Raw genomic sequence first — 10,812 nt, forward strand, 5'->3', positions numbered from 1 at the left:
AATATAGATTTGTTTTAGATTGCTTCAAATATATGATATTGAACATCAAATGTAGGTTTTATGGTCAGTGACCAAAAAGTTTTTGAAATGTCTTATTACTTTCTACAAAAGGAATAAACCCTAATGCATTCATTATATTTATGAAAGGTCTTGGGCTTTTGCTTAAAATACTTAAGGTCAAACTTAAATGTCCCCATTCCCACAAGGCTCATCCTCATTATATCACCTTTCTGAAACTTAATTCCATACTCCAAGTCATCCCATTACATTCCTAATACCTGATTTCACCAGATTGTTTGAATCCCATTTCATAGATAGTCCAAGGGTTTTATGTTTTGTTTTGATGGGTTTTGTGGCTATTTTTTAAATGTTGGTATTCTTCTCTTATCTTCTAAACAGACTATTAACTCAATGAAAATAAGGTCTATTGTTTCTCATTTAAATTTCAATGATGACCAGTGTAACAGAAGTCATTGGAAAGTCATTACAATGTGCCAGTAATTGTGCTAAGGACTTTAAAGGGAGTTTTAAAATGTAATGCACATAATGACTCCATGAGATGATATGATTAATATTTCCATAGAGACACAAAGAAATAATTGACAAGACTAGGCAGCTAGTAACTAGTACAGTAGAATTTGACCCTGGCTAAGATACTTTACTGATCCTACAATGACTGTGACAAGTACTATCACACTTCACACAAAGTAAGTACTTAATAAGTATATCTAGATTTTTACTAAAATAATAAAATAATGTACTAAATATTTCAAAATTACCCTTAAATTTTGAATTGTAAATTTAGGATACATTTTTCCCAGAATATACATTCCACTCATAGTACAACCTCAAAAGCACCAACAAAATAAATTGCTAAGATGTTTTTTATAGTTTTGATTAATTGATGATGGTGAAGTAACATAAAATTTAAAGGATTTGGTTTTCAGTTTTTATTGAATTACACTTATAATTCAATGTCACTACCTAAGCAATTTAATTTTTGTGTTTTTGATGTCAGAAACACTGCAAGGAAGACTGATTATTTTTTGTGTGTGGGCATGTATGTGTGCATGTGAATGAAAACAGAGAGATGGCTGAAGGATGCACCATAACAACGGCATCAAAACCTAATTAGATATGCATCTTTAGAAGAAGAAGTAATTTTATATGACATACGTTTGCCAGATGTCCAGGATGATTTCATGTTTACCACCTCAGTCACTGAACACAAAGGGTCTGAATTTGAATCCCAGGTGTACCTTTTACCAGCTATGTGACTTTGAGTAAGACACTGATCTCATTGAAATTTAGATTCTTTACCTATAAGTACAATTATTTTGTACATCAGTAATACTTAGTCACTATTATTATTAGAATTAGTATTACTGCTATTACTTATTATTATTATTAACTACTTTCTGATACAATTTACAAATAAACTTGGAAATAGCTACAGGACAAAGCATTCAGATCACAATCTGTAGACAGAAGTCATTGACAATTAAGGACAAGATCAGACAATAGGTCACTGTGCAAAACTCTGTCATCCTGAAATGTCAGTTCCTCACTCCAGGCCCTCATCCATGGCATTGATATGTCCATTTAGGTAGACAATTTTTTATAGCTGAGTTAATTGTTTAAGATACGTGATGAAGATCATATATTTAGTTGGATTCAATGATTAAGTAAATATAAAATGTTACTTATACTTCCTCTAAGACTACTCCACACCTAAGGGAATGTCGTATTTTCCTCATGGATAACATTTGGAATAGGATGCAAAGGTGGCATATTTAATAGAGATAAAGCTATCCTCATTTTAGAAACACTGAGTTGTACATTCTCCATTTTGGGGTTAAAGCCATAATTTTTCAAAACTTCTTTAACACTGTGGTAGACATAATTCCAAAATGCCCCTCAGGATTTCCTGCCATAGCCCCTGGGACTGGAAATGTGATAATATATCATATGTTAAATGTTAAATGTAGGGGCACCTAGGTAGTTCAGTGGTTGAGCATCTGCCTTTGGCTCAGGGTGTGATCCCGTACTCCTGGAATCTAGTCCTACATCGGGCTCCCTGCAACGAACTTGCTTCTCCCTCTGTCTATGTCTCTGCCTCTCTTTCTGTGTCTTTCATGAATAAATAAATAAAATATTTTTAAAATGTTATATGTAGAATTACATGTCCAAAGGGATTTCTAAATGTAATTAAGGTTACTGATATATGCTGACTTTGAGTTAAATGTTTGGATCTTATCTAATCCCACAATTGTTGAACACTACATCTGTGTCTAATGATGTACTGTATGTTGGCTAATAGAATTTAAATGAAAGAAGAAAGAAAAGAAAGAAAAAAGAAAGAAAAAGAAAGAAAGAAAGAAAGAAAGAAAGAAAGAAAGAAAGAAAGAGAGAAAAAAGAAAGAAAGAGAAAGAAAGAAAGAAAGAAGAAAGAAAGAAAGAAAGAAAGAAAGAAAGAAAGAAAGAAAGAAAGAAAGAAAGAAAATTTTTTTTTCCTGATTGGTGACAGAAGAATAAGAAAGATTCAAAGTACAATTAGAATAAAATTTCCCATTCCTAGCTTTGAAGACAAAGGGGCCACATGCAAAGACATCTGGGAGCTGAGAGTCAACCTTCTCTACCTGCCTTCTTGCTAACTGCCAGCTAGAAAATTTCTGGAGACAAGAGACTCCATTTTGAAGCTCCATTTTCCTTTCTAATGAATGAATTCTTTAACTGGGCCAGAGCAGTGCTAATTTTTCAAGAAATTTCTCACAAAATCCAACAAAACAACTGTCATTAGGACCATAAAACTACTGATAAGAACTTTATGAGGACAGAAGAGTTAACTACTGCAAACCAGGAATAGTTTTGCTTGACAGCATCAGTAGAATAATCAATTAGATGATAATCAAAAGCAAATGCCTGGGTAGCTTAGTCAGTTAGGCATCAGACTCTTGATTTCTGCTCAGTCATGATCTCAAGGTTCTGAGATCCAGCCCTGCATTGGGTGTGGAGAATACTTAGGACTCCCTCTCTCTTCCTCTGATTGCCCCATCTCCAAACTCTGTCTCTTAAAAAAGAAAAAAGAAAAGATAGTAATCAACAGTGGCTTCATCTGTCAGTACCAAATTAAATTTTCTTCTCTTTTTCTTAATCTAAATCATCTGATTATACCTTTCTTCTTTCTCATAAAAAAACCCTTGCTTTCCCCACATGAGCAGGACACTTTTCTTGTTTACTCCAAAATTTGTGCTCCCCAAATTGCAATTCTGAGACCCCAAAGAAAGGCCTGTGTTCTTTTTCAGTTTCTCCTCCTTTCCTCAAGTGAAACAATTAAGTGAGCACTTTGACAAAACAAGGTTTATTATTCACAAGTCACAAAAGGTACATGACACACCTAGGGCCACCTTGTTGGCCACAGTTAGAGACAGGGAGAGACAGAAAGAGCTTGCCATTCTGAGGTTCTGCCTTTATTGAGGTCAAGAATGGGGTACTGGGCAGCCTGGGTGGCTCAGGGGTTTAGCGCTGCTTTTGCCCAGGGCATGATCCTACTAATGAATTTAAAACATAGGAGTGGGATTAAAGTACAGGAAGAAAAACACAGGGTCACTCAAATAGTCCGTTATAGGTCACCTAGAGCTTTCCAGAAAGGGGACTTCATGAGTGGGGCAGTCTGGCTCCTCATCTAGTTTTGTAGTTGGCATTGTGTTCACTGCACAGGAGATGTCTTTGAAATGAATGTCTCAACCATCAGAACTTAATGTTAGTACATTACATTGCAATTAAAAGTCAATTGTCAGACACACTATTCCTAAATAAGGTCACATTCTAAAGTACTAGGGACTATTCTTTTCTTGGAGGACACAATTCAACCCCTAACAGCAAATTTTAAATCCTAGGTAAGTGCCTCACGTCAAAAAGAAAAAAATCTATCTTCAGACATATGCATTTTTTAAATGTAAAAAGTTTTTTAAAAAAATTATGTACAACAGTAGGCAACATTATTTAAAGTCAGTAAATTTTTATTAAGGAAATCTCAATGTGATTGTTTTTCACTCCCCACCAAGGTTGCCTTAGTTCCTCCAAATTTTAAATCAAAATTTCTCTTCAACATAGCCCTTTTAAAAAGAATGTCTGCTTTTTAAAAAATGGAAATATCTTACGTAAATTTATGGTGTACAAGATGTTGTTTTGATACATTAATATATTGCAATATGAGTGTCATCAAAAAAATAAGAACTTGCAAGTTGCATTGAGAACTGTGTAGCATCAGTAAATGGAAGTTATTCCATTCTTCAATACAGGTGGAGAAGTGTTTAAAAGCATTTGTAATAAAGATGTTTCTGGGGTCCCTGGGTGGTTCAGTTGGTTAAGTGTCTGTCTTCAGCTCAGATATGATCCCAGGGTGCTGGGATTGAGCCCCATGTTAGGCTCCCTGCTCAGTGGAGAGTCTGCTTCTCCCTCTACCACTCCCCCTGCTTGTGCGCTCTCTATCAAATAAATAGAAATCTTTTAAAAAATTTAAAAATTTAATAAAGAAGATTCTAAGAATGCTAAAAAGCAAAAATTAAAAATAATATATACATACATATATACCCTATATTCAGTCCTCAGTTGCCATGTCAAGCTGTGATTCTGTTAGTTGGGCTTATTTTATCTCCGTTTGAATATGGACACACTGATGACTTCCTGAGAGCATATTTTTCTATCTTGAAACTTTGGTATCTAATTTCTTTAAGCAATTTACTTTAGGACTCTCTGAGTATGAATTGAGTTTAAATCATATTCACTCCTAAACTAGCACATCCAAGAATAAAACAGAATTTGAGGACATGCTAATACCTAAGATTAAAATAAAAAGCACTATTAGGTCTTTCATACTTTTGGTAGCTCTGTCTTATAGTTCTATTCAAAAGATCTAATAGTTCTGTGAGTAAAGTGAACAACATAGTTATTTGATGATGCATCTCCAGTAATGTAGGTCTGCAGAAAAAGCCAATTGGGATAGACCTCAACTCTAAACTTCTACTCTACTACACTGTAATAACACACCCCCCCAATAGGAAGTGTTCCCCTAGGTCACACTTGTACATAGTGGCCATAGATTCCTGATTCTCTTATGTATGACATATCCTCCTAGAGCAAGACTGGACTTTCCTGCTTGGCCTTCCTTGTGACTTGTACCTAGTTACATGTTTGGAAGCAAAGAAGGGTATAGGAGGAAGCTCATGAGAAAACCAAATATCATTGTCTGACTTGTTCAAAGGAGGTAATCACAAGGTGTCTAAGCAAGGGAAGACTGTTATTGTCCTCTTTCAAGGGAGAAGGACCTACTTACGACAACCAAGAAGATGTAAGATCATCTGTGAGTTCAGAGTTCTCCCTCTTCCCCACACAAATGTGTCTCCTTTACAGATCAGAGTCCTAATCTGTATCAAAATTCTGACTTCAGAAAGAAAATCCTGGTGAAGTTGCATATTCTATCACCTTTGCAGTTCCACTATCTTTATTAAAAAATTCTGAACTGGAATTAGATCATAATCTCTGTTGGCAAAAGACACGGTGACAGCAGCCTTGGGAATTCCATATTGGAAGCATGTCCAGAAGACATGTTGGATAGTGTTTCTGGGGAGGTACCTAAATTAGATCCAACATACTCCCCTTTTCATATATGCCTTGTCTTGAAATTGAAGAGGACTTCAAATAAAACGCTGCCAACTGAGATTTACTAAAGTGCGACCATTGCAAGAGGAAAATCAGCAGCTATTATCATTGATAAACTGCTTGAGATGAATAAATTCTGAATCTGAAAAAAAAAGTGATCTATATATGTCACTAGTGTTCATTGTGGAATTCACAGTATTTCTTTCCCAAGCAGTGCAGAGAATAGATGATCTTTTTTTTTTCAAGCTAAGTTCTTTTTTTCTTTTTAAATTTTTATTTTATGTAGACTCCACACCAAACATGGGTATTGAACTCAGCTCTGAGATCAAGAGTCACATGCTCTACCAAATGAGCCAGTCAGGTGCTCCTCAAGCTAAGAAGTTCTGAGGTTCCTGGTACGAAAAACTTAATACAGATTTCATAATTTTAACATAATTTAGTAATTTGTAAATAAAAATAAGTACAAAATAAAAATACTCATGTTAAATTTTCTATATGGATAAAAATACAAATAAGAAAACAAACTGAAATCAGAAAGATTCTTAGTGATCACGTATTTCAATACCATGATGTTGATGGATGATAACAAAGGGTGATATCCCTCTTCACTGCATAAGTGCAGTTTTAACCCAATAAATTTCTCATGTTACCCTCTTTTCTAGATTATATTAAAACTCACTAAGACAATTCATATCTACAATTTAACTATTTCCGTTTCAAAGCCTAAAAAGAGTCCTCTGAGTTCTAACATTCTTAATCAGTTATTATATTCAAATTCCCCATTTCAGCAATTGGTTGCTGGTATGCTTTACCTCTAGCCCTCATGAATATATCTACTTAATTTGGGCCATCTATGCTTCAATCATAATAACCCAATAGTATAATTTTTTTTATAACTTGTATGACCTAAGAAAAACTTAAAGCTTCCTCCAAGTTAGGAGTGATCAATGTAGAAGCAAAAAGTAGTTTTTACAAAAAGAATAATATGAGTACTACCCCAACTCTCAGAACCTTCCTAAGGTAAAAAGATTCCTTCAAAAGGGTGATATTCACAATATGTTCTAGAAGGATATAAATAAATGAGAAGAATTTGATGTATAACTCCAAAAACAGAAGGGAGATTGCTTAGATTATAGATTGTCCCTTAAAATATGAAGGTTTTACAATTATTTGAATCTGGTGCTTTCTGCTCAATCACAAAAAAAAACATCCAAGTTGACAGTCCATGATCAAATATGATATGACTGAAGTGTCTAATACAAAGGAAGCCATTTGAAAGAGGAAAAGCCAGCCAGGCTGTGGATACAAGCAAACAAAAGTGTAACTATAAAGAGAATACCAGAAGTCAACATGAAAAAGGGCAGGGAAAACACTAAATTAAGACTACAGTGATACTAGGCAGGCAAGAGGAGACACAGTAGTGAACATCTAAAGCACTTGTCATGACATGGCTGTTTGTACCTGATGCTGTCTCTTCCTCTGCATGAAACTGACTCAACACTAACCGGTTTATATGTTCATTCTTGAAGAAATGAATTCTCAAGCCCCCAGATTATGCTAACACCACAATAAAAAGATAACATTCTCTGTGGACTTCTAGGCAAATCCAAACTGTGAAGAAAAATTTGAAACTCCTATTCATCTTTTGTCATCTGAAATCAACTTCTTCCTCCATAACTTCTTCATGGCATTTTTCACTTCTGCATTCCTAAGTGTGTAAATCAGAGGATTGATCAAAGGTGTTCCAAGTGTATAAAATACAGCTATCATCTTATCCATGGGAAAGGTGGTTGCAGGGCGTGTGTATAGAAATATGCAAGGACCAAAGAACAAGACGACTACAATGATGTGGGACATGCAGGTGGAGAGGGCTTTCCTCCTCCCTTCAGCACTGTGATTTCTCAGAGAATACAAGATGACAACATAGGAACACATCAGCATGACAAAACTCAGTGTACAAATGGCCCCACTATTGGATACCAACAGTAGATTGATCACATAGGTATCTGCACAGGCAAGTTTCAACAAGGGCTGCAAGTCACAAAGATAGTGATCGATCACATTGGGACCACAGAAAGGTAAACTCAGGGCCAGAAAAATCTGAGCTAAAGAATGCACACAGGACCCCACCCAGGCAATAGCCACCAGCACAGCACAGACCTGTCGACTCATGATGGTTGTGTAGTGCAGGGGCTTACAGATGGCCACATAGCGGTCAGCAGCCATGAGGATAAGGATGAAGATCTCCAGGCAGCCAAAGAAGTGGAATGAAAAGACTTGTATCATGCACTCCCTGAAAGAGATTGTGGCCCTTTTCAAAAGTGCATCAACAATCATTCTAGGGGCTATGGAAGTACAGAAGCAGGTGTCAGACAAGGATAGGTGGAAAAGGAAGAAGTACATTGGACTCCCTAGTGTCTGGCTGGTCTTGATAGTAGTAATAATCAGAAAGTTACCCAGCAATGTCCCCAAATAGAAAAACAAAAAAGTGACAAACACTATTTTTTTTCTAACAGGATCCTGGGTCAATCCAAGCAGAATGAACTCAGTCACATTATTATTCAGGTGCATGATTTCACGAATGAGGAGAAGGTTGAGTGTGAAGTTACTGATCTGTAAAAAATAAAGGAATTAATTCATGGTGTGATATGTGGTTTTATGGAATATTTTAAGAAAATAAATATTTCTCATCATGGATGTATTAGGGATACTTTTCTACAAGTCACTTCAACCATTCATTTGTCCCTCTGTTTATTTATTTTATTTTTTTAAAGATTTTATTTATTTATTCATGAGAGACTCAGAGAAAAGGCAGAGACATTGGCAGAGGGAGAAGCAGGCTCCTCGCAGGGAGCCCGATGTGGGACTCGATCCCAGAACAGGGGGATCACACGCTGAGCCAAAGGCAGATGCTCAACTGCTGAGCCACCCAGGCATTCCTGTTCCTCTATTTATAATGACCATTTCATAGGGTCATTATGAGTCTCAACAAGTTTATGAAGATTATATTCTCCTAAGGCCCTCTTCAGATGCAATCTTGTAGCATTTAAATGATTCTGATTAATTTTGACAATTTAATGAATATAAAGCTAAAAGATATGGCTCCATTTTATTATCAACTTCATTATTTCTTCATATTTAATAAACCTTTGGGCCCGTGTTTTGATGGGGTATTACTTGGCATTTTGGTTATATTTAACTGCCCTTGGAGGTTCATGATATAAACGTAAAATCACACCTCATTTTGCCCCATAAATACTGACTTCTTTATGCATATATTTATCACCATATATTTGTTATACATATTAAAGAGAATGTTTATTTTTATAAATGTATAATATGACTTTCTTCACTGAACACCTGCTCCCAGATATTACGGCTTGAAAAGAGGAACAGGAAATACTGATAACTTATTCTTTTTTAAGATTTTATTTACTTATTCACAAGATGCATAGAGACAGAGAGACAGAGACATAGGCAGAGGGAGAAGCAGGCTCCCTGCAGGGAGTCCAGTGTGGGACTGGATCCCAGGACTCCGGGATCATGACCTGAGACGAAGGCAAACACTCAACCACTGAGCTACCCAGTGCCCCTTATAACTTCTAAATAATATTCTATTTCCTTCAAACATATTTATGATATTTAGTATTTGACATAAACTAATGTAGATAAGTGAATGAATGTTCTTTGATAGTTGATAATATCTCAAATATTGCATTTCTAATTTTCTCCTTCCCATTTCTGAAAAGCACTCCTTAGGAGACCCAAAATCCCTGACGTTACATACAAATGAAAAGGAAGTATTATTACTCAATAGCTCATGTTTTCAGTAATACAAATTTTAGTTTAAGCACTTTGATTCTGAGCTCATTTGGGGAGATACCACCAGGCAGTTCATGTAGGACAAATCATGATTGTAATCCCCAATAGGGTTTTTATTTTCCAGGTACCAAAAAAATCCCACATGCTTGTAACAGCAGATTCAGAAGAGGTGAGCAGGTACAGTTTTAGACAAGAGGAATAGTAAATAGTCAGAACTGACTTCATTCCAGGGCACCTGTGTGGCTCAGCGGTTGAGCATCTGCCTTTGGCTCAGATTATGATCCTGGGGTTCCGGGATCCAGTCCTACACTGGGCTTCCTGCAGGGAGCCTGTTTCTCCCCCTGCCTATGTCTCTGCCTCTCTCTGTGTATCTCTCATGAGTAAATAAATAAAATCTTAAAAAAAAAAAAAAAAAAGAACTTCATTCCATTTGTTTTCTATCCTGGCAAAGTCAATAATCATTCAGCATTGAAATTTCACTCCTTTCAAATGAAGATTTCCTTTTTCAAATCTGAAAAATAAACGATTACCACTGAGTTCACTTCCAAAAACAAAATATTTTCTCCAGACCTTTCTTCTCAAAGATCTGTGTTGAGAGGGACACTGCATGCAAATAAAAGTATAAACTCAAATGTGATATATTGAAATACAATTTGGAAGACTAACTTATTCCATTGTGTTCCTTCCCAAACTCATCATACCTTCAATATCTGTCTTGAAAGTTGTGTCCGTAGCACAGATAGACTAAACAGACAGAAAATTTCCCTTATATATACTTTACTCTCCCTCGGTAAAGTTTCTTCTCCCCAGCATACTTGAAATGTACCTTATCTTCCTCCAAAACAAAAACCACTCTTGGGAAAGTGTCTAATGATGTTATTTACTTTAGAATTCCAGTTTGTTGTTGTTTTTTAAATCTCATTCAAATGTGTAATCTTTGGCAAAGATTTTAAACCACAAAAAAAAAAATGAGTCTTGGTGTCATAATCAGTACAATAAGCTCATTCTTTCCTTATTCATTCAAAAGAGTGATCCACTGTAAAGTATTCGTACTTGAAAAATATAGCCTATGACTGTAACCACTCTTTTAAGTGTGTGGTTTCGGTTTGTATGTTATCAATCCCTTTAGACTGTCCATTTATAAAACAAAATTATTTACACATGTGGACACATATTTTTAAATAAATTAAGAAGCATAAATATATATGGTTTCATTAACTTGTTAATAACAATGATTCCTCATCAAATACTTAACCATCAGCTTAATCCTTAATCTCCTTCCGACCAGGAATATCATTTCATTTCTACCTACTTCAATTGTCTCAA

The 10,812-nt window shown here is 35.6% G+C and overlaps 1 protein-coding gene and 1 non-coding gene across 2 annotated transcripts; both read right to left on the minus strand.

Annotated features, from left to right (window-relative positions):
- Window positions 1–4,890: 4,890 nt before the first annotated feature.
- Window positions 4,891–5,016, minus strand: LOC119868964. Its single transcript, XR_005373706.1, has one exon. It is a non-coding gene; the product is annotated as a small nucleolar RNA SNORA18 (small nucleolar RNA).
- A 2,286-nt stretch (window positions 5,017–7,302) lies between these two features.
- On the minus strand, window positions 7,303–8,235 carry OR4C146 (olfactory receptor family 4 subfamily C member 146). Its single transcript, NM_001389124.1, is given in 1 exon segment — window positions 7,303–8,235. A coding segment is annotated over 1 exon segment (933 nt).
- Window positions 8,236–10,812: the final 2,577 nt, after the last annotated feature.

This window comes from Canis lupus, chromosome 18 (assembly GCF_011100685.1).
Source record: "Canis lupus familiaris isolate Mischka breed German Shepherd chromosome 18, alternate assembly UU_Cfam_GSD_1.0, whole genome shotgun sequence".
Taxonomy (NCBI): Eukaryota; Metazoa; Chordata; class Mammalia; order Carnivora; family Canidae; genus Canis; species Canis lupus.